The sequence below is a fragment of the Zonotrichia leucophrys genome, chromosome 2 (genome assembly GCF_028769735.1).
Source record: "Zonotrichia leucophrys gambelii isolate GWCS_2022_RI chromosome 2, RI_Zleu_2.0, whole genome shotgun sequence".
NCBI lineage: Eukaryota > Metazoa > Chordata > Aves > Passeriformes > Passerellidae > Zonotrichia > Zonotrichia leucophrys.
The window spans coordinates 47,618,218-47,641,710 of record NC_088171.1 but is presented as its reverse complement, the minus strand read 5'-3'; the positions used below and the strand labels follow the sequence as shown (position 1 = coordinate 47,641,710).

At 35.5% G+C, this 23,493-nt stretch overlaps 1 protein-coding gene across 1 annotated transcript in view; it reads left to right on the top strand.

Annotated features, from left to right (window-relative positions):
• Positions 1-23,493, top strand: part of DPY19L1 (dpy-19 like C-mannosyltransferase 1) — a 44,866-nt gene that overhangs the window by 8,620 nt on the left and 12,753 nt on the right. The window contains exons 6-17 of the mRNA XM_064704881.1: positions 4,058-4,178; positions 5,732-5,825; positions 8,014-8,071; positions 11,684-11,775; positions 13,214-13,313; positions 14,675-14,752; positions 16,313-16,399; positions 17,849-17,908; positions 20,308-20,388; positions 20,977-21,078; positions 21,782-21,853; positions 23,297-23,346. Coding sequence (XP_064560951.1) covers positions 4,058-4,178; positions 5,732-5,825; positions 8,014-8,071; positions 11,684-11,775; positions 13,214-13,313; positions 14,675-14,752; positions 16,313-16,399; positions 17,849-17,908; positions 20,308-20,388; positions 20,977-21,078; positions 21,782-21,853; positions 23,297-23,346 — 995 coding nt within the window. The remainder of the gene's footprint in view (positions 1-4,057; positions 4,179-5,731; positions 5,826-8,013; positions 8,072-11,683; positions 11,776-13,213; positions 13,314-14,674; positions 14,753-16,312; positions 16,400-17,848; positions 17,909-20,307; positions 20,389-20,976; positions 21,079-21,781; positions 21,854-23,296; positions 23,347-23,493) is intronic.

The window sequence follows — 23,493 nt, the reverse complement described above, 5'->3', positions numbered from 1 at the left end:
TAATAATGGCTGTGATTGTTGGGTACTAGCTTTTATACTCATTCTTCTGCTCTGTTGGAGCAGAGCTGCTGTCAGGAACTGTATGTGTAAGAGTTCTTGGTGTGTGTGTGTATTTGTACAAGTTGCACGTAGTGGTTTCATTTCCTTCTTGAGTCCTTGCTCTGGAGGAACTAAATGCTGTGTAGATGAGCACGTTTTTGTTGCCCTCTCATTTATTTAGGGTTTGTTTGGAATTTTTTTCTAATTCCAGATAGATTGCAGTTCAGTTCTAGAAATGCCCTATTGTGAACATCATTTGAATACTAAAGAGTTACTTCCTTTAGCTGTAAAAGATTTATTGACTTCAGCTATAGTCTGACTTTCAAAAATCAAGGATTACTGGTCAAATCAACTTGTTTTTAGAGACTCATCAGTATCATCCTGAAAGATGGTGGAATCAAATATAGTGGTTTACATTCTATGAATAAGAACGCTGGGTTGATTACAGTGCAAAATGTGTAGGTTTATCTGTTCATTCAGATTTCTAGGATTATACTGGCTTGTAGAAATATTGGTGATAAGGTATGAATTCATTCATATTTTCTGTGCCTGTGTGGGCATGCAAAGCAGACAAATTGTCTCCTCTACTCCTTTCAGTCATTTACTGCTTAATGTCTAGACTTCCTGTAAATAGTGCTTTGGGGTTTTTTTTAAGTGTGTTTCTTGAGTACTCCTGTTTCCACATAACTGTATTTATAAAACTGTCAATAGGTGCAACTTGGCATTTGAAATACGTTGTCTGAATTTATAGAATTTTCTCATGATTATAACGGGGCTGGGTGGTGAGAAGATGCTTTTGGATTTATTTGTTGGCAGTAAAATTTTTCCTTCTGATGCTCAGTATCCAGTTATGCTTCCTGTAAGTGTTTCATTTCCTGTTTGATATTTAGGGATCTTTCCAGCTCTTTAAGCCCATTAGTAGCACTAAGGCTGAATTCTAATAAAATGTTTATTTGTTTAATGCATATTAAAATTAAATTCATCAAAACCAATCTGGAAATCCCATTGCTAAATAGGACATTAAATTAATTAAGAAAAGTAAAACAATTCACTTACATGTACAGCCAGTACTAGCCATAAAAACTTAAAAAAAAAGGAAAAAAAGTGAAATGAGTGTGCATTAATCAATGCATCATTTATGTAAATTATACATATAAGCAGTAAAAAAAGCTATCAAAAGCTACAAGGTTGTCCTTGTAGCTGTACAACGTTAAAATTCAAATAAAGTTGATTTTCCGAGTATTTGCTCCATAGTCAGGTTGTTCTAGTAATTGCAGTGTTTTCATTTCTGATGAAAAATGGTAGAGAGATAATGTGTTAGTTTCTGTGGTGGAGAGATAATGTGGTAAGTTTGCTCTCTGTATGTTCATTGTTATGGAACAGTTGATATTTCTGTGTGTGGTGGTGATAATGAGGATGTGAGTTGAAATGAGGAGTGTGTTACAAAGATCCATGTAGTTGGCTTTAAAGTGCACACTCAAAGGCAACTAGTGAAAGGGCTTAACTTTTCTGCATGTTCTTTTGCAGCAAAGGAGTGGCCTTGTCCACAGAGCACTCCTGGGTCTGAGAGTTCGGCTTTTGTTTCCCAGGTTCAGCATTTGCTGCCTCATCTGATACAGAACAGTAGAAATTCCAGAAACATCACTGTGCTCCAACTGACCTAGCAATTTTGTGCTGCTTACTGATTGTTTCCATTTCTATGCCCATGTTAACTGTTTCATGTAAAGCAGCTTTTGGCAAAAAATAGGGGTTTTTTTGCTTGAAGTACTTAGCCTGATACCTTTTTAGGGAGTATTCACATGTAAAATCTGCAGCAGACGCAGGCACTTGTGGCATAAACAGGTTAAATGGTTAAGTTGATAAATTAGTAATTGGATTTTTTTTTGGTGCAACGTCGGGTTGGTGAGAATGGTTTATATGCTTGGCTAATGTCAGCTTCAGGGCTGGTGATGCAAATATGCCATAGAGATGTCCCTAACAAAGGGACATTCAGGTGATAAGAAGAAGGACACTGATTTGGTTCTCCAGGCCTATTGATGTCTGTCTGGATATGGGGCAGTGTCTGGCTCATGTATGCACATGTGCATTGCCAGAAGCACCAGGGCACAGATGTTCAGAAAGCTTCCAGGAATTCAGGATGCTGTACTTTGTAAGGCACAATGTTGAGGCACAGAGTCTTGGTCTAGGAAGATGTAGTTATATTTTAAATATACAGGATTTACATTGTGAGGGTGTGAAGTCACAGATGAAGTGGGCCATGAAGATTGGAGCCTTTATATTAAAAATGAATGAATTTTAGAATCCCAGAACAGTTGAGGTTGGGAGGGTTGTCTGAAGGTCCTCTAGTCTCAGCACTGCTCAAACCAGGGTGAAGTAGAGCATGTTGCTCAGGGTCATCTCCAGTCTCAATTTGAATATACTCCACCTCTCTGCAGATTGTTCCAGTGTTTGACCACTCATGAAATAAAAAATTCCTATGTATAAGTGGAATTTCTTGTATTTGAATTTGTGCTTGTTGTCTCATGTCTTGTCAACCAAAAAGAGCCTGTCTCAGTCATCTTTATTCTATGTCCTCCTTGTCTTGGGCAGCCTACAGCTGAGCCCAGCACCGCAGATAGAGCAGAGGGGAAGTTGCATTTCTTGTCCTGGTGACATGCAGCTGATGATATATTTGTCTTTTCTGCATCAAGAGCTTGTTGCTGGCTCAAGTATAAATTGTGCACCAGAACTCACAGGCCCTTTTCTGCAAAACTGCTTTCTAGGTGGTCACAGTGGTGTTCATTCCCAGTGCAGGACTTTGCATTTCCCTGTTGGGAAGATTCCTGTTGGCCCGTTTCCCCTGCCTTTTGATGTCCCTCTAAATGACAGCACAAGGATCAGTCACTCCTTCCAGTGTTTATCCTGCAGATTTGCTGAGGATGTTCCCTTGTGCCATCATCTAGTCTTAAGATGCAGAACAGATTGGCACCAGATTAAAAAAATATCCGCAGTTTTCTCCTTATCTATCAAGACAGTCATCTCAGAAGGTTATAAAGCTGGACAGGTGGGATTGCACCTTTTTAAATCTGTGCTGATTGCTTCAAATCACTTTTTTGTCCTGTGTGCATTTGGAAGTGGTTTCCAGGAGGATTTACTCCATCACATTCTCACACGCGTTGTCTGTTTTTCCTTCTTGCCCTTCTTGAAGACAGAAGTGACATAAAGAGTTTTATTAATTGTATGGGGAATGAGAAGAGAGAATCATCTTTCTTATATATGTTCTCTGTGACACAGGGCAGAGGCAGCTAATACTGCAGTGGTGAAACATATTGTCAGTCTGGGAACCCCTGGGTTATAACTTTCAAAGCAGCTCAACTGGAATGGCCACATTACTCATTTATGAACTCTATAAAGTCAGTTATATCCTGACAGAATAGCTTGGTAATGTTATTAACTAATGACTTTGCTGTGAGATGGGTTCTCATTTTTGCTGTGTGTAAAGTACTGATGTTTTCTATGTTAGGTGTTGAGATTTAGTTGAGTTGTTGTTATAAGAACATTACAGCAATTGCATGGAAAATGGAAATGCTCTCTTACATTGCATCTGGAAGCCCTTTGAATGCATGCTTAAAATTAAGCTATCAAAATTTAACAGACTAAAAATCCTAAAGATTTGTTCTACTAATATTCTTGTGAGGTGGAAAAAAATTGCCTTGAATGGGTTCAGTTTCATCCACTGTCCTCTGTCAACAACATTGGTGATTTTAATATCTGATAAACAAAAATACTCAAATGAGGAGCCTTCCAGACAATGCAATACATAGGGGTTTTTTTCTGAATATTGCAGCTTGATGCATGAGATTATTTCTGTTATAAAGCATCTGAGTATCAATAGGCATAATTTTAGTCTGTTAATGAAGTCTGTTAGATGCCTCTAGGAAATTGTGGTCAAAAGTGCTGAGATAAATCCTGAGTTTGAAAATGACCCTGGATGAGAGCCAGCTGTCCTGAGAAACTTCTAATCCTGTTTTCCCCCTAGGTGGTCCTTGCCAGCTGGTACCGCACATATACCACTGTTATGGATTTCCTTGGTGTGCCAACAAAGACTTGTTGGACTGTGAACAGAGGAAAAGGCCTTAGTCCTGTTGAAAGCTGTGAAGGTAAATTCTGGTTTATCATGGTTTCTCCTTGGAAGCATGCACTTGTGGCTTTACGTGCTTCAGAAATAATAAATATTCCTGTGTTACCAAGGGTGAAAACTGTGGGTTTTGCTTATTAGATAACTTCTCTGGCCTAGATTGAATTCCTGTCCTGGAGTTCAAAACTTCACAGTTATGGTCTGAGCCCTCATAATGTTGGATTGCTACAAAGAATAAGATGTCCTAAATGTAATTGGAAGCCTACTGTAGATGTATTAATTTTTGTAACTTCTGAAGGATCTCAAATACATTCCAACTTCCTGCATTTCAAAATTTCCTCCTTCAATTTTGGAGAATTTTTAGAGAACCCTTACCTAGTGATGCTGCTGAGAAGAATCCTCTTCTTACATGCACTGCTATTCAGCCTAAGAATTCAGCATAAGAATTTCAGCCTTAAACGTTGATTTGACACTGTGCTCCAAAGGACACTGCCACTTTTTTTTTTCCCCACATTTGAAATATTGGCTTGTCAAGTAGGTATTAAACAATAAAAGTACCTTACTGAGAAGTGCTTTTGAGGTGTTCTACAGTCAGTTCAAGCTGAATAATAGATGGTAGTTTGTGAAGTTGTTCCATTTTATCATTTAGAATTCCTTTGTGTGATGACAGCGTAGTATTTTTCCTTTGCACAAAGGCTGTAAGAACTTCAGAGCTTGAATGGGTCACTTTCTCTAATTTTGTAAGAAGCAATAAACGGTGTACAACCTTTCATTCCTGTTTTTCATGAAAACAAAACCAACAGAAGCACCAGCTATTGAGACTACTGTGTTTTGTGAGCATATCATCATCTTACTTTAGAAAACTGTCTTGCTGTGTTTTCAGCAGTGGGGAATAATCAGTTCTGCAGATGAAACTGAAGTTTTGCTGCCATTCACTTTAATGAATAAGGCTTTTTAATGCTGTATTGCTGAAATGATTAGAGCCAGGAGGGTTTAAAGAAATAGTGGGAAAGAGAATAACGGCAGAAGAGTGAGCACAGAAGTGTCTGTTAATGAATAAATTGAAAGATTTGCATTACTGGAAAATATCTTGGCTTATAATGAAACAAAGCAAGGAGTGTTGTGTGTGAGATGTTGAAAGATGGATTTACTCCTGCAAGAGATGGGAAATGTGAGTCTAGGATTAACAGACCTGTTCTAAAACGCTCTATGATACAAAAATGTAGTCTAGAGAATATTCTTAGCTGTATTTCTACCTTCTAAACCTCACAGGTTTTTCTCTGCAGTTAGTGCATCCTTCTTGGCTTATTCTGTCACTGACTGCCCCAATGTTGTATCTACCCCTACTCTTCCTGGTTTTTTCCAGAGCTGTGATCTCCTGATTGAATCTTCACAATAGTCTTAATGACATCTACTTTTTTTTAAATTGTCTTTCTGTAGATACACTGAGATACTATACTGATAATTGATACATAATATAGACATATTAAGATAGTATACTGATTGTATGATGCTTTATAACCAATATGGCCTTCCTTCTACATTTGACAACATATATTAACTGTTTTTTGTTAGGGTTGGGAGACCCTGCTTCCTTTTATGTTGCTGTGATTTTTCTGTTGAATGGATTCATGATGTCACTGTTCTTCATATATGGTACATACCTCAGGTAAGGCAGTTGAGACTGGGCTATTTAGTTGGTATTAGCTGTCAGTTTTTAGACAAAATTTGAAAAAGTGAATGTAAAAATATTTTTGTGGGATATTGATGATTTGTACAGCAGTAGTGCTTTTTTTTACAAACACATTGTCAATAAAAATTACTGAAATAGAGAAGCTTTTTTCTTAAAACAATGATGCTGCTGGAAAAAAAATTGTCAAAAATTTTATTGAGGCTGTGTCTCATTGGTACCACGGGATTGTGGATAAAACTAGAAGTTTATATGTGTTTTAAAAAGCTTTTGACATATTTCTGCTCTTAAAATTATCATTGTGACTCATTTTTACAACAAGTTGAATGATGGTGTACTTTTAACCAAGACTGGCGTTTTCCTAATGCTTTGCTTCAAGTTGTATTTGCATGTATTTCCATTTTAACATAACTGAGAAGGCAAAATATTTTTTGACCTAATGCATTCTTTTGGACAAATTGTGTGCACTTCCTTTTTTCTATAAATTTGTGTTTTCGGTATCTGTCCTTACATTTCAGGAGCTGTAATACACTTTCATACAAAAATGGATTCCACATTCAGCAGAAAAGCAGAAGTGGAAATATGTTTTCTGTTTACATCTGTTTTCATGTGTTGGTTTTGCCAAAAAGTGAAAGGCAGCTATATTTTCCTAAGAGATGTGATTGATTCTCCCACCCCCCAATTCATTTCTGGCATCGTTGTCATGGGTTTTACTCCTTTCTCAAGCATGTGCTGATAAAATAAGGAATAGCTCAGGGCAGACACTGTCAGTAAAAAGAGGAAGTTGCCTAGTGCATGTTTTGAGGAAGTAGGTAAACATTGGATATTTGTCTTGTTAACTTGTAATATTTCTCTTAAGGGGGTTATACAGAAATTCACATTTTATATATGAATGTCATTGAAAAATCAGTGAGCTCTTTATTTCTCACTACTTTCTTTAGAAAGCATAGACCTTGATTTTGTTTCTGGTTTGGGGTGTTTTTTGGCAAATTTTTATTTTGTTTCTAGGGCTAACATTTTTAATGTTAAGCATGTTCTTAACATTAAAAATTTTAAAAACTAAAATTTTGCATTTTAGTGTTGAAGCTTTTCAAATTTATGGGATGTAAAGTTGAGTTTTATGTGCAAGAATGCACAATTCCTGGAGATTGGTTTAGCTCTTGGTATCTTTAATCCTCAGATTTTGTACCCAGAACGTACTGATTCTGTTTAACTTGTATATTAGTCATGGGTGAAGGATCTGAGAGGATTTTTTTAGTTGGGTTTTTTTTTTTTTTGTGTGTGTGGTTGATTTTTTGTTGTTGTTGTTTGGTTTGGTTTTTTTTTTTTCCAAGAATCTTAACAGCTGGCTGCTGCTTTGGTTTAGTAGCAAAAATGGTATCATCTGTCATTCAGAGTAGTAGTGAACTTGTGTGCACAAAAATGTTCTTTGCTTTATATCACATAACTTGAGCAATTATAAATCTGTTCAAACAATAGGAACTTTCTCTATTGCTCTTTTGAAATGGGAAAAATCTAATTAATGTCTTTGGGTTTACTTTTGGTATTTATTCAATAGGTGAATTTGATTGGTGTGGAAATGTAAAAAGTACATTTAAGTCAAGGGCTTAAAAAGCTTCCTCATGTTCACATTGCAGTATTTCACATAAAAATTAAATTGTATCTTGCATTGACCCATATAATGAAATAATTTTAAAGTATGTTTTTAAATGTGCTTGATTTGATTACCCTAAATTAATCTTTAGATCCACACCAAAATTTCCTGTTGGGTGATTGAGCATGCAGATTCTGAAATTTACTGCTCAGCATATTAGGGAAGAAGTACTGCATTTGTATTGTCTGGTTTTTAAAAGCACCAGATGTAATGATCTGCACCAAAATTTGTGAGCAGTGGAATAACTGTTTTCCAAGTTATTAACATTAAAATTGGTGTTCTGTGAAAAAGAGTTGATGTATGAAGGACTGGTTTGGTCTGAAACAAACCCTGTCTGACTAACTAGTATTTTAATATTGTATGTACGTTATTGATTGCCTTCCCTTGATGTTTGAAAGCTTTCCTCCCTTCCTCCCCAGTAAAATTAGCTGTACACAAGTGCAGCTTCCCATTTTTTTAAGCAACATTGACCAAGATAAGAGTCTGTTGTACCTGTTTTTCTTCTTTTCACAGTGGGAGTCGCCTAGGAGGCCTTGTTACTGTGTTGTGCTTCTTTTTCAATCACGGAGAGGTAGGTTTCCCTCTCCCACCACTCCTTTTTGTTTTTAGTTATTACTGAAGTTTAAGCTAATTTTCATTTCATTAAATGTAGTGATGTTGCTTACTTATTTGAGATTGAATTTAAATAACTTAAATTCAATTAAAATAAATTAATAAGACAATTGAAAGCAAAATAGACTAAGGCTCAAAAATACATAGCACAGTCCAATGTCCTTTAAGTGCTTAAAATAAAAAATCAGAAAGGAAATATATTGTAAATTGATCCTGAGATTAAAACTCAGTAGCACAATGACTTCAAGTTTCAAAACATCAGGGTACTCTATTTTTATGCCCATACCACTCATAACTGGGCTACATTTACCACATCAGTGAGCTTCAGGAGCTTCTTTAAATTGCTGTATATTTTACTGGAAATACAAAGAAAGTGCAAAGAAACCTCAGTATTATTTATATACTATACCCAGGATTCTTCAAAACAAAGAACAGTGCAAAGAAACCTCGGTATTATTTATATACTATACCCAGAATACACAGAATTTAGAAATAGTGTATGTATGTAAAGGATTCCAGTGCTAAACTTAAGTAAGCTGCATTGCAGGAAAGAAAAACGAACTGTCGCTTACAACACCTCCTGGTTTTCCCAGTTAATGTTGTTATGCTGTTCATGTCATTCTTTCATATTTTGGAAAAAAAAATCATAGCTTTCCTTCTTATTCCTTTGGGCTGTTTTTTTTTTTTTCCTTAGTGCTCATTTTATGAAAGGAAATTTGTAAATAACTTCTAAATGGAACCAACTACCTTATAAATTAGTTTAGGGTAGAATTTATGTTTTGTTTTCTTACTTTACTGAGCTGAACTTGGTAGGGAGCACTAAGTTGTAAGAACATGTATTGTACAAAAGAGAATCAGAGATGCTTCCATTCACAGTAAGCTTTGACAGTTTTTTTATAAAACAAAAATCTGTGTGATAAAATGGCTATTTAATTTTCAAGTTTCATTTGAAATGTCTTTTCTTTAAATACCCCCATGTATGCATGGGAGATATTTAAAGAATTTAGGCATTTAAAATTTTAAGCATATTAAAACATTGTCACCTATGGATGTTGAAATGCCTGGTTGCGAACAGGTGAACATTAGAGTTCCTAAACTTATGTTTTGTGCTCTGTGAGTGTAAATGTGGCATTTTATGTGGATTTGTATTCTAAATGGCATCTGAAGTGAAATGATGTTTCATCCTTTGCTTGTGAATACTAATAGAATATAGGCACTGTTTTCCAAGTCTGTGAAATTGGTAAGTGTAACTTCAGAAAGAAACATGTTGAAAACTTCAAGGTAGTGGTAGCAAAACAACATTTATTTCGCTGTGGTACAGTGCAGTTCTTTCCATAGGTGAGTGTAGGAGAGCTTCTCCCTCTCTGTGAATGACTTGAATTGGGGAAAAAGCACAGATAATGTATTTTGGAGAAATGTGTGGAAGCAGATCTACATAGCTCTACACAGATGTAGTCTGGGTTTAGGTGGGGCTTGATTCAAGCTCAGCTGTATGGATTTCTGGAGAACAACAGGAAATACTTGCAGATGTGCAGTGTTGGATCTCAGCTGGCACTTTTATGTTTGGACTGTAGCTGAATGGAACAACGCAGACTTATTTGATATTGTTGTGTATATATTTGTGGTAGTACCTGTAGTCAGAGGTGCACAGGGGCTCTCTCCTCATGGGGTGCTCTGTTGAATGCCATGCTGTGGGTGTGCCTGTGTGTGGAAGAAAGGCCCAGCTCTTTGACAGGCTTGTGATTGTATGCAAATCATCTTGAGTGGGTCCACAGTGCGTACAGTGGAGCTAGACTAGCTGCCAGAAATTTCCCTTCCTATTTGGGAAGGATAGGACTGAGCTACACACAAGTAAGCCTGATCTGCAACCCTTGGTATCTCAGCTGTAATGCTGAGATGTAGAAGTTGTATGTAAAAATGCTCTCTGGCTTTCAGCTAGTGACCCTAAGGCTGTATGTTTTTGTTTGTGCAGTGCTTGTGCTGCTGTGTTTTAATGATTTCAAACTTAGACAAATCTGATATATTTCTACCTGCAGCAGAGTGAGTTTACAGCCTTGATAAATCATCCACAGATGATTGAGTTTAGCATTGCATTCCAAATATAGAAAAGTAGCCCATGTTAGTCAATCTACTTCTAAGGTAATGCTTCCTTTTTATGGTTGTATATGTTTGTCATTTTTTTCCTGTCTTATCTTCTCCAGTATCATAAGATTTGGTAAACCAAATGTTGCTGCAGTGTTGAAAAATATGCAAAATGACTACACTGCTTTAGAATAATCATGATTATATTTATTGCTTATTAAAAAAATTAACTCATCACATCTGTGCAGTCAGCTGAGGACAGCATATTAATGCATATATTTATGAAAGGTTTATTTTAATGATAATTGCTGCAGCTTTTACAAAGAGTGCTTCTAGATGTCAGGGACTGTGATTAATGTGATGTGTTTCTGTTCTTTGCTTTTATTTTACACTGTTAATTTAACATACTTGGGAAATGGCAAGACAATAAGCAAGGAATTATATAATGTTGATTTTAGTGACTTGCTTGGTAAAACAATATTTTAAAAAATGGTTTAAAGATTCTAGGAAGCAAAGGAGAAGGTACATTCTGGCAGCAGTATCCTACAGTATTTTCATAGATTTATTATAGTCTATGTTAAGATTAATTACATTTTTCTCTTGTAGCTGTAAATAATTTATTTCTAATTTTTAATGCAAATCTCTTGATAGCTAATTTGAACCTGTTTTTTGTATGTCAAAGTATTCCTGTAAAGTTGTATTTGTTGTTTTTTCTAAGGTCAGTGTAAGCCCTTTATAAAGAGCTGAATATAAACATTGGAGACAACAGTTGTAGCTGAGCCATTTGCCATGAGGCCCATTATTTATTTGTCATTAACCCCATTAATTAAGAAATTAATGAAACAACTATTCAGTTGACTTCAGTGTATTATGCTTTGCTTTATTAGGGTTAAAGAATGGAACACATAAATTATGTATAAGTAGTATAGGGTCTGTATGAATTTAATTTCATTATTTTAGTGTACTGGCCTGTTTTATAAGGCAGCTTCAGATTTTATACTTAATGTGCTGTTACTCATAGAAATTTGAAATGTTTATAACCTAAAGAACTCCAGCATAATGAGGAATGTATTGCTTTATCCTTCAGATCATCTTCCAGCATACTGTCTCTCTCTAAGTGTGGCAAGTCACTGCATGAATTTGAGAATTATTTACCTAGAAGAGTTGATTATTTCAGCAAAACCAGGGACAAGTAGCTGCTGTCTTGCTTTTTTCTTGGATATTCTCTAGCTGCCACATTTCATTTTGGAAGAGCAGTGCTCTATTTTAATTAAACAGTGTATATTAGGCCCCAAGGGTGGAAGCCACTTCCTTTTCCTTCCTCTTTTCTACTTCCTGGCTTGTCTTTTTAACATTCTGACTAAAACCTCTTGTAGCTTGGTTTTTGCTTTATTGGAGTAGCTGTAGTCATTCATTTTGAAATACAAATGCGTGGTTTTATGGAAATATATCAGTGAATGTCACCATCTAACCCAGTTCTTATTTTCAGTGCACTCGTGTCATGTGGACTCCACCTCTCCGTGAAAGTTTCTCGTACCCATTCCTTGTGCTGCAGATGTTGATTTTGACCTATATTCTCAGGTACCTCTCAGTTTATACTGGGTCTTTACAATGCTTTAAAAAACTGAATGTCACAGGACATGTATTGAAGTGCCTTTATTTAAATATTCATTTGAATGCCTCCATGTGCTGTAACAATGGTATCATTAACAGAGAAACTTTCCTGTGGCTGTTACATTACAGACGCTGCACCAGTAGAACTGCAGTCATATTACTCACTTATTAAAAGGAAAAACTTTGCAACTTGAAGACATGATTAACATAAAAATCAGAATTACTGTGTTGGCAAATACGTGTCTAAAGTAAAAATCAGAATTTTTGGTTGATGTCCCTTCCTTCCCATGAGAAACAAGCTGATACTTCATCAATTGGTTTTGTCCCTCTTGGAGAGTGGTATGTTGGCTGCACGTAGAGTAAGCCTATGCTTTGCAACAAAGGATGCTATAGGCACCCATAAGCTAGTATGTTCTTGCAGTTTTCTGTGACTAATTAACTAGTCTCATTAACTAGTTCAATGATTTAGAGCAGTCTAATTACATTAATGCAGGGATGCTCTTGCGTTCATTAGCCCTGCTTTTCCGTGATTATTTCTGGCTTGCAACATGATTATTACTGTCTTGCCTCTGTTTTAGGAAATAAGCATGACCATTTCTACTTAAGGGCTTCTTCACCAACTCCATTGCATCAGATTTACTATGTATTTATGATTTAGGTGAACTTGGTACTTATAACCACCACCTTTCCTTTATTAGGTCATACAGATTTGTACTTATTGATGTCTAAAGCAAAAGTATCTCATGCTTGTCACTAATTTGTGGTTTTTTATATAAGGAAAAGGTATGTGCTCTCAAGAATTTAGTGGAATTTGAAGCATGACATGTTTCAGAATTGAACTTGAACCAACACAGGATTAAATATTTTAAATAGCATTTATTTCCAAACATGGAGAATAGACTGGGGTTTCAGTTACAGATGAGTTTCATATACTTGCCATTGTCTCCTTTCCTGAAACACCACTCAGGATTGCTAGCAGAAGGTAAATATGGAAGAAATGTAAGAGAGAGGAGTTAAATCACTTTCAAATGCAGACCATTCTGAAACAGTTGTGGTTTCAGCTGAAATGGAAATGGTTGTGACCTGACTGTAGAGTCATCACAAGAAGGTGAAGCACTTGCAAATGACATGCTTTGGCCTGCTCTACTGCATACTGCCAGGAGAAGGCTTGCTTGGTAACCATTGAGTCATCAAACAGTTAAGGAATCAGAGCTGTTGTCATAGAAACTCAAGAAAAAAAATATATTAAATTTACTTGGGCAGTGTTATCTGTAGTTGATCAATATTGCTAGCTATCTTCCAAGGTAGCTGTGTTTTTATTGCATTTTCTATTGTACTTTTCAATTACATGCAAACACCTGTGTAATTGTACTTACTGATGCCTATTCTGTCTCTTTTTCCCAAGGATTCCGAGTATTAATACAGGAAGCTTGATTGCACTGTGTGTTTCTAATATCTTTTTCATGCTTCCCTGGCAGTTTGCTCAGTTTGTTCTTCTAACTCAGGTGAGCCCATATTTACCTCTAAATAGCCTCTTTGTCTAACCTGGACAAATTGACTGCTTTGTATAGACAGCCATTGAATTCACAACTATACCAGCACTTTCCTTTTAGCCAGATTTCATTCTCGCTGTCAGGAAAGATTCTCACCCTTTACCACATCAATCTTGCTAGTCTTGAGTTTAAAAGTTGACTGTTTACACCTCTTATCATTCTGTCTCCAGATCTAAAAATATTTACTTTTCCCACATAAACAGCCTCTAGCTTGAGATCAGTACCTTAGAACAAGAAAAAGAAATTTGTCTTTTGAAGCACAAAAATTTTAAAAAAAGGCATTGATCAGGCTGTTAAAAGTTTTAAATGTACTAGTGTTTGCATGGCATGTAATAGCTGGCATGATTTTGCATGATTTCCTATATAATTTTGATGAGTTCGTGTGTAGTGCTGTAGTCTTGAGATTTTGGATAGTTGAGGTAACTGTAGTTAGCACTGAAATGTAGGGAATGCTGATTGGAACCACAGGATACTGTCATACAGCAACTTTCTTCGTGTTTGAGTTGGTTGAGATGTAGCCTGTTGAGTGAAATCCAAAATCTGTGTCTCCAGACCTTTTCACTTGTCTGCTTTACTTGAAGCAGAGTTTGCCTGGTTTGAGTAGATAGCTTTAAACAATCCGTATAAGCTGTGGTATGCAAGGTTTCTAACTGCATAGGAGGAAATTAATAAATTCTGTAAAATATTGAGAAAAACTCATCACTGTTACCTGTTCAAGAAGCTGAGCCTGAAATATGGAAATTCAGGTTCACTTCATTATTTCATTAATTTCCCATATGACATTTAAGATGCTGTCTGATCCATAAGACAACAGGCCTTATTTTCCTCAGCAGCAAATTGTGGATTTTTCCATACTTTGCTAAAAACTTAATGAGTAATTCTTTTGTGGTTTTGACTGATATATTTTGGGTTTTTTGTTTTGGTTCATTTGGGTTTTTTGTTTGTTAGGGGTTTTTTTTCCATTTTTGTTTGGTTTGGGTTTTCGTACGTTTGGTCTGGGTTTTTTTTTGTGTTTGAAGGTTTTTTTAAATTTTGTTTTAAATTTAAAGATGAAAGGTAATGTGTTAGTGCTGTATTTTGGTGACTTGTATTTTTATAAAGTTGAATACTTATTTCTTAAATATTCAACTGTATTTGATACTTCTTATTTAGAGCACCACAACAGGATTTTTGAAAGAAATAATTATGAAATGCCTAAGTACTTAGCAAAAAGTAGCAATAAAAGTTAATGATTGTTTGAATAATCTTTTCTTTTGCATGAAGGAGTACACTAGTGCAAATTGTTTTAACTTCTCTTTCACTTTTGATTTTAGATAGCTTCATTATTTGCCGTGTGTATTATGGGTTATATTGACTCCAGCAAATTACAGAAGATACTGTCTGCTCATATGGTAATGTTTTTTAAAATAAACCTTAAGTCCCCTCCTCAAACAGGTCAAAGCATGAAAAGTGACCATTTGTCTGAAGTGTTTTCCTTAGTTGCACAAAGGTTGAAAACATGCAGTGATAGGGGAGGGAGGAGTCTGGACTCGAACTAAAATTGGGTTTTGAAAACTACTGTAGTCTTGACTATCCAAAGATCTTGTGGTTTAACTATTTGGGGAGACACTTAAGAAGGAGGACAAGAAAATACATTTTTAAGTTGAAAACCTTTTTTTTTTTTTTCAAAACTGTGCGAGAAAGTCAAGAAAAAAGGGAAATGATAAGTAAAAGATGTGTAAGTTTCTGCATAATACCTGATTTTAATTTTTAAATTCGAGATAATGATCAAGTTTTGCTTTTTGAAGTGAGACTACAGTTTTAAATACAAAGGAAGATGTAGACAAGTTTTTTTAAGAAATGTGATGGTGCTTAAAAATATTTTTTGCTGAAATTGTACTATGCTAACTCAGTGGGTGAAAAGAGAGTATTTCCCCAGAAAAGAAGCTAAATTATATTTCATATGTTTTAAAACATTTTTTGAAATACTATAAAGGATAAACTAAAGGCAATGTTAAGTTCTATGCGATTTATTTGTCATGTAAATCAGGAGCAAAATAAGCAGATTTCTTTGGTAGCTTTTTGACAGAAGCAGGATGACATACTTAAGCTTTCTGGCTTATGTCAATAGTTATATCATAATTTAGGTGCTGAAGTGCCATAAATAGCCTATTTTCAGATAGATAAACAGTCATGTTATGTTACAGAGACAGCTTATTGAGTCTGGGTAAACTGCCAGTCTGTTTTGTGGTGTTTTCAATTTTTGCCTCCCTCCTACCCTCCTCCTTCTGTGGAAAATGAAAGTCTTAACTATGTGAAGAGGGGAGTAGAAAAGTCTGCAAATTACTGTGTTATTTTTCCTTATTCCTGTGTATAAAAGAAGACAGAGCTTGCTTATTGATTTTTGCCCTCCAAGTTGGAAAATGTAATTCAGATTGCTTTCTGTTAAAAAAGAGAGCACAGTAGATCAGGATGGTGGATGAAAGTTGTATTTCAGCCTTGAATTAGGTGCATATGACAAGACAGAGTTCTGCTTCCTTGACTTTGATGATGATAGTACTTTAAATAAATGTTTGTCAGTTAGGAAGACAGAAGACATCAAACATTCTATTAATTTTTACGTTTGCCCAGAATTCTAAAATGTAGCAAACAGGATGAAGAGAAATAATACAGTAATTTAGAAAAAAAGGAATATGTTAGAAATAGCTTCAGAAATTTTTGTGTTGTATTACATAAATTTATCCAGGATTTGTTCTTGCATACTTTTGATGAATAAATTAAAACAATTATCTACACTAGGCTATCTGCTGCCATTAGGTCCTTACAATCAGTGTTTTCAGAACAAATCTACAAGTGTATCAGGATTGCACTTTGCTGTAAAGTAGGTGTTTTTAAATTTAAAGCTGTTAACACGTTAGGTAATCCTTACCTTTTCTATTTTGAATTGAATAATTTTTACTTTCTTCTTTCAGGTATCTCTTCTGGTGTGTTTTATTCTGATGTTTGGTAATTCAATGTTACTGACATCATATTATGCTGCATCTTTAGTAGTTATCTCGGTAAGTTGCTTAAGAAGGATCATATTCTGTGCTGAGACTGCAGTGCTGTACTGTTATACATGTATTGATGTAAAATGTGCAACTGCTGCACTACCAGACAGATGAGGAACCCTTCACATGGGAAACAGGATCAGACCATAAAGATATCTGGTGAAGGGGTAAATACTAATTCAAGAAATCATGGATTTCCACCAAAACCTCTTTGTAAGCGAAATTCAGTTAAGACTCAGCTCTTCTACTTTTATAGTTCTCTTCTTTTTATTAAAATATAAAAATTACTATGTATGTAATTTTGACCAGAGTAACTGTAAAATAAGAACCATGAGCAAGAAGGAGCTTCATTTAAATGTGTCTTAATGATAGTAAATCCTCTAGTGTAGAACAAATGACTAAGCCATAAATAACAGTGGTTTAAGATTGTTTGAAACTGCTGCATCATACCACTGTGTTAGCAAAATTACTCACTGAAGATTCATCATCTCACTATTCATTATCTTAATTTTTCTTTAAATAGCAAAAAACCCCACAAGCTCTTTCACTTTTGTGTAGTTCCTCATAAAGGATTTATGTACATAAGAAATAGGAGAGAAAGTGTTGTGAGCAGATCCTATTTAGCTTGCTGCAAATCATCTTAATTTCTGATTCTTTTTGTCTGTTTAAATTTTGTCAATCAGCAAGAGTGTGGCAATTTCTCACTTATGCTAGAGTAGACTGCCTTGGCTGCATATTTGCTGTAGTATAGTTTGCTTGTTATGAATCTATTCTAGTTTCTTGTAGCAGCTGTTGTAATTACATATTAGTACAGTTTGAGTTCTCAACTTGTTGAGTTCCTTGCCCATTTTCTGCTTTGATAAAAGTATTTGTCGTTTGTATGTTATTTGGATACTTACATTGGCCTCAGTCTCACATATGGACTGGGTTTCTGGAAGCTCTTAATTACATTGTTCATCAAATTAGCCTAAAATGGGTTTTCCTTGTGTTATAAAATGAACACGTTGTGAAACAGAAAGGTGTGACTCCTACCACCTTCCATACTCTGTTGCCTTACTTGAAAATTGTTTGTATTAATGCTGCCAGCAATTTATTTCTTGCTTCAGTCTCTTGTCATTCACAGAAGCAGACAGAGCTCAGTTTCCCATTGGTTTTGATTTAAAGATGCTTAGAACTGAATAATACAGTATCTGCTTACTCGTTAAGGAGAAAAGTAGTCTTCCATAATTGTACTCAAACTGCAGTAAGAGTTTTTTTGTTGGCAAGTTTTACCAGTGGAGGGTGAAATCATACTATATATATTCATATCTCAGGTTGTATTAATTATGGAAGATTTTTTAATAACTAAATATATGGTGTGATAGGCTTACCAAAAGGAAAAACCTCTCATTCAGGGTACTGGAATAGCTTGCTGTTATTATGTTACCTGAAAATATGCATTAATTTTTTTTTTATTAGGGAATTCTTGAATGGAGTCCAAAAATCTTGAAGAGGCGCAAAAGAGAAGTCTATGTATGGGTAAGGGATTTCGAATATTTTGAAATTTCAGGGAAAAACGATGACTTTTTTTTGTTTGCTTTTGTCAGATACAGAAACAACTTCTCGTTTCATTTCTAATAATTGAAAATCAAGGACTATAGCTGTGCTACTGTCTTTAATAAATTGTCAACATTCCCAGCAATTGGTGTTAAATTCCTGAAGAAATAAAGAGAGCATAAACACACATTTATATCAGAAAGCTGAAATAACCTTTAAATGGCAACACATTTAATTTCACATTGACAACTTTACATGTTTACAAAACCGAAGATCTGTATGGAAATCCTTTTAAAGTCAATTTAGAAAAGGCAAGTAAAAGGCTAACAGTGCTTGCAGAAATGGAGATTAAGGTACTGCATTTGACAGTCACTAAAATGTGGATATTGATATAATTTTAAGGATATTTTTATGACAACAGCAAACATCTTAAAATTGCATGGGGGAAGCACGTCAGAGTAAAACACTTGTGTGTGTTTTAGAGTGTGTGGGTGAGGTTGGAGGGTAGTAGAAGTCATATCCAAACAGGGAGAACACTCCCAAAACTATTATGAATAAAATGTAACACTGTAGAAAACATGAGAATTGACTTGCTGCTTAAGACATGATGTTAGCATGTAAAAGCACCTCAAATGGGAGCCTACCAAAACTATGCCTGACTTAAGACAGGCATTCTTATTAAGTGAAGGGTAAGCTGTTAGCAAATCTGGATGAAATTCATACAGTTATTATAAAGGAATTAAAATAGGAAGGAATTAAAATATTTATAGGAAACTGCAGTGCATGGCTACATACCTGGCTGTAGTACCAGGGAAAATCAGAGTGCAGGCAAATTTCATGTCAGTTTTCTGAAATGCAGATCCAATGCACTTGTGGAACCACAAGCTAAAAAATCTGGGTTTTGTGAAAGAATAAAAACTTGTATAGTGAGGAAGGTGTTAAGCTGTATGTACGTGCAGAGAGACATCCAGTGCAGCCTTTGTCAAAGGAAGTCGTGCCTTGCCAAAGTGTTTGACTCCTCTGAAGGATGTAGATAAGGGTGTGTGGGTGAATGCAATGTACATAAATTTCAGGAACTTTGTGGAGAAGCTATCTAACTGGAACTGTAAAAGAAACTAAACTCCATGAGATAAGGTATGAACGTTAGAAGGTCAGAAACAAAGGGTGGTGGGATTAAATGGCAAGTTTTCGAAAGACCACCACCACCCTAAAAATGTATATAAAATAATTGATCCTAAATAAGGTGCTACCATTCAGCAAAGAAATATCAGTATTCTTACACAGAGTTCTCTGAACACACCAATTCATTACTAAACAGACACCAAAAAGGAGAATACTTGATGGACATCACAGAGAAGGACCTGTAGAGAAAGCAGAATTTCTTTTTTTTATTTTGTAAATTCGTATGTAACATTGTACATATTGCATGTAGTCTCAGTCAATGTGTCTTACATTAAAAAAAAATTAAAAACTATAATGCCTTCCCCCAAAATCTATTGACATTGAGTATGAAGACAATTATTAATGTAGATTTACCAAATAGCTGAGATTTTAAAATATGTTAGAATTCTACATATTGTAAAATAAAGGTAAATACGACAAAGCCAGTGAAGAAAAGTAAAATATAACTTTTTAAAGGTGCTGTGGAAGAAAAATACCCAGAGGCATTCAGTAAAGGATTAGGATACTTCCTAGGTATTTAGGTTTCTTAGCAGCCATGAAATGAGATGATTGAATGCAGCCCATCGTCACATAAAACCCTGGTTACATTAGGGCAAAGATCAGTTTTTTGTTGCATTCTCTCTGAAGGCATCTGCTGTGAGTCCCAAATACAAGATGCAGGGACAGGTTGTCCTATTCAGTTGATCCATTTTTATAAAGAATTTTATTTTTATAAAGAATTAGCGAGATTAGGCTACACTGCCAAGAATTTACCCTTCTTGGTACAGGAATAAACTTGACATATAATTAAAAGTAGTAACTGGACATACTTTGTTTTTATTCCCATCAACTTCTAACCTCAGATCATCTTGAGACGGTGCTATAAGTCATCAAATTCCTCCAAAGATTTGAATTACCAGGCTAGCGCAACCTGATAATATGGAGCAGCTCTTGTCCAAAAACAATCCCTACACACTGATATGTGCAAAACAGATGGAACAGACAGCAAGGCTGCCCCTGTTTCAAGATAACTTTTCTACCCCCTCTGCTGCACTGTTGTATGCAGTGGTACAGCTGTAGTGTTGGGCAGTGGCACAAAATTATTTCAGCTATAACATAGTAGAGTTTATAAGTAGTAGCTAAATTTAAGAAGCCTTTTAAAAAAGAAAAAAATTGTAAAAGTTAAAGACATCCATTTCATTATAAATATGTTTTTCAAGGTCATTGAAGGATGTGCCTGGTTATTTGGGACAGTCACCTTGAAATACCTGACTTCTCTTGTGTTTGGAATAGCTGATGATGTAAGTTCTATTATCAGAATATCTGGTTGGTATCTTACAAAAATTTTGTCATTCCTAAGATTTGATTTTGACGTCTTACTAATATACTTTCCTGAATTTCCAGAATTTGTTTTAGAGAAGTGGGAGAGAGATTGTATATTTGCTTTTTCTTTCATTATGTATTATCACTTTGAGATCTTATTATCAAAATTTGCAAAACCATAAATATCTTTACTTTTGTCTTAGTGAATGTTCTATGTGTTTGTTTTTAAATGTGGATTTATAGGGCTTTGTCTTGTGTATCTTCTACCTACACCTTTATTTACTTTATTTGTCAATGCACTCTTCTCTGGAACTAATTTTTTTGCTGTTTTCTGCTTTTTATTTAACACCATACTATCTGTGTTAGACTCAAAGATATTGTTTAATACACTGGAAGCAGATTTTTGGTGCTCTTGTAACAATACTGTAAGTGATATAAAATTCTGTTCTACTTAAAAATATTTCTCAATACAGTGTAATTTATCATATTTATGCAACTTTGTTATGGACAACAGGACAGTTTTTGCTTACTACAGTTTAGTATTTGTTTCCTCTGTATCCTACCAGGCTCATATAGGAAATATATTGAAATCTAAATTTATTGGCTACAAGGATTTTGATACATTAATGTATACCTGCGCTGCTGAGTTTGACTTCATGGAAAAAGAGGTAATTTGGTCAAAATATGTGATTTTAGGAGAGGGAACTTCTTGCATTATTTTTATTTGTAGCTTAAAACATTTCAGAACCACATGTCCTACTGCCATCATAAGTTCAAATACATACTTGAAAAGATAAATTAATGAACTAAAGCTAAATTTAATTGGGTTTATTGCATTTAAGTGAACTTAAACCAAAGCAGTGTTTTGATTTTAGATCTAAGAAATATGCTAGCTTCAATGACAGAAGTGCTTCCTCAGGAATAAATGAAAGGTTACAGTTCTGCAAGCAAGATTTTATGGGGCTCTCAGTACTTGGTTGTGAGTGTATGGAAAGCATACTGAGAGCTGCAAGGGCCTTACGTGTTAAGTTTAGACAAGAGAACAGCATTGAAGGTTCGTCATGTGGCATTAATAGACTTCTTTTAGTTTATCATTGCCTAGATATGCATTTAGAATGTTTATAGATTAGTCAACCTATAGTACTCAAATTCAGATGAGATACAAACTATTTCTCATCTTTGAATGGCTTGCCAAAGAACTGGAAATAATTTACTGATGACCCTAGTATTATGTCTTTAGTATGTTTGCTGAGTGGAGTTTACATTTACATTTTACTCCAGAAAGGTCTCATTATATTAATTTCTTTTAAATGGTGATTGAAATAATTACAGATGAAGGGAAGCAATTAAAGAACTTGATTTCCATTTTAGACTCCAGTAAGATACACAAAGACTCTGCTATTACCAGTTGTTCTGGTGGTTTTTGGGGTAATCATCAAAAGGGTAAGTGATTGATTTAGTGAGTCACCTTTACCTTAAACTTACATTTCAGGGTTTTTTTGGAAGGGATTGCTATTTATTTATTTATTTGATATGGGAAGACATTTATATGGGAAGAAATTGATATGTTGGGTTAACCTTTGCTGACTGCTAGGTGCCTGCCAAGCCATGCTGCCACTCCTTACCCTCACTATGATGGGGAAAGAAGAGTAGAAAAATATCATGGGTCAAGATAATTACAGGGGTCTCACTCTCTGATTCGCTGTCATGAATTGAGGAAGATCAAATTAAATATTTTGTGAATTAAAAATAAAATGCAAGAAGAAAACACAAAGCTAAAACCATCTTCTCCTCATCCCCAGGCTCAATAGGTCCGTTCCATAGGCTGCAGTTGTTTTAAGAATGGGGTCAGCATAGGTCAGGTCCTTTCGATGAGGTACAGTTCTTCAGAAACAGACTGCTCCAGCATGAGTCCCCCACAGGTTGCAGCTCCTGCCAGGAAATCTGCAACAGCTTTGTGGGCTCTTGTCCACAAGCTGCAGTTCCTGCCAGGAGCTGTTTCCTTTGTGGGCTCTCTGTGGGTTGCAGCATCCTTCAATGCATGCGCACCTGCTCTGGCATGGGCTCCTGCACAGGTCTCAGGTGAATTTCTGTCTGCTCCACCATAACCCTTCATTGCCCTCCAGGGGAAAAGAAAAACAACTTATATCACTGTGGTGTTCTCCAACAGATGCAGTCTCATGGTTCTCATGGAGCGTCTCCTCCCTCTCCTTCTCTGACCTTGGTGACTTGAGTCTCCTTTCATTCCCAGTTTTCTTGCTGCTCTCTCTTAAACATGCTGCAGAGTTACCTTTTTGTAAACATGTTATCAACAGGGGCCCCACCAGTGCTGCTGATGAGTTCAGCTTTGCCCAGTGGTAGATCTGGTTTGAAGCTGTCTAGAACTGGCTCTCTCTGACATAGGAGCTGCCCCTGGTCTCTTCCCACAGAAGCCACCCCTGCACTGCTCCTGATACTGAAACCTTGACATGTAACCCAATACAGTCAGAAAAACACAGGTTTTCAAGAACATGTATTTAAAATTCTGTATTCTCATTACAAAGATTTTTGCAAAGGTCCAGTCCTGAGTCAGTTAGAAGAAATTTCTGTTATTTAGCTGATGAATACTAAACTAGAGTTTATAACTGTTTTTGTAAATTTGATTATGTATAATTTGTGTAAAAACAACTTACAGTTTGCTCAGGAACAGATGGGATAACTGCTAACTGCCTGGCTAATTAAACAACCTCTAAAAGAAGTTCTGGCTAAAACACTGCATGTCTTTTGTCTTAGCATTATCTCAAAAAGAGATTACCCAGGTGTAGTTTAATTTAGCAAATGTTGGAAATGCTTCAAAATGCTTTTGAAAGTATGTTCATACTTTTTGTTGTCTCTTGTTTTTTTCAGGCAATTAAATATATTCTGTACTCCTTATCTCACACAGGCCGATATGAAAAGTAAGTATTGTCTTCTTTTTTAATGTAAAACTCAATTTTGATTTGCTATGTGCTACAAAGTTCAGAATTCTACATTATGTAAGTTCTTTTTGAAAGGTTAGTTATGTGCAGTTCAGTAACTGAATGGATGTATTGCAAGTGGTATTT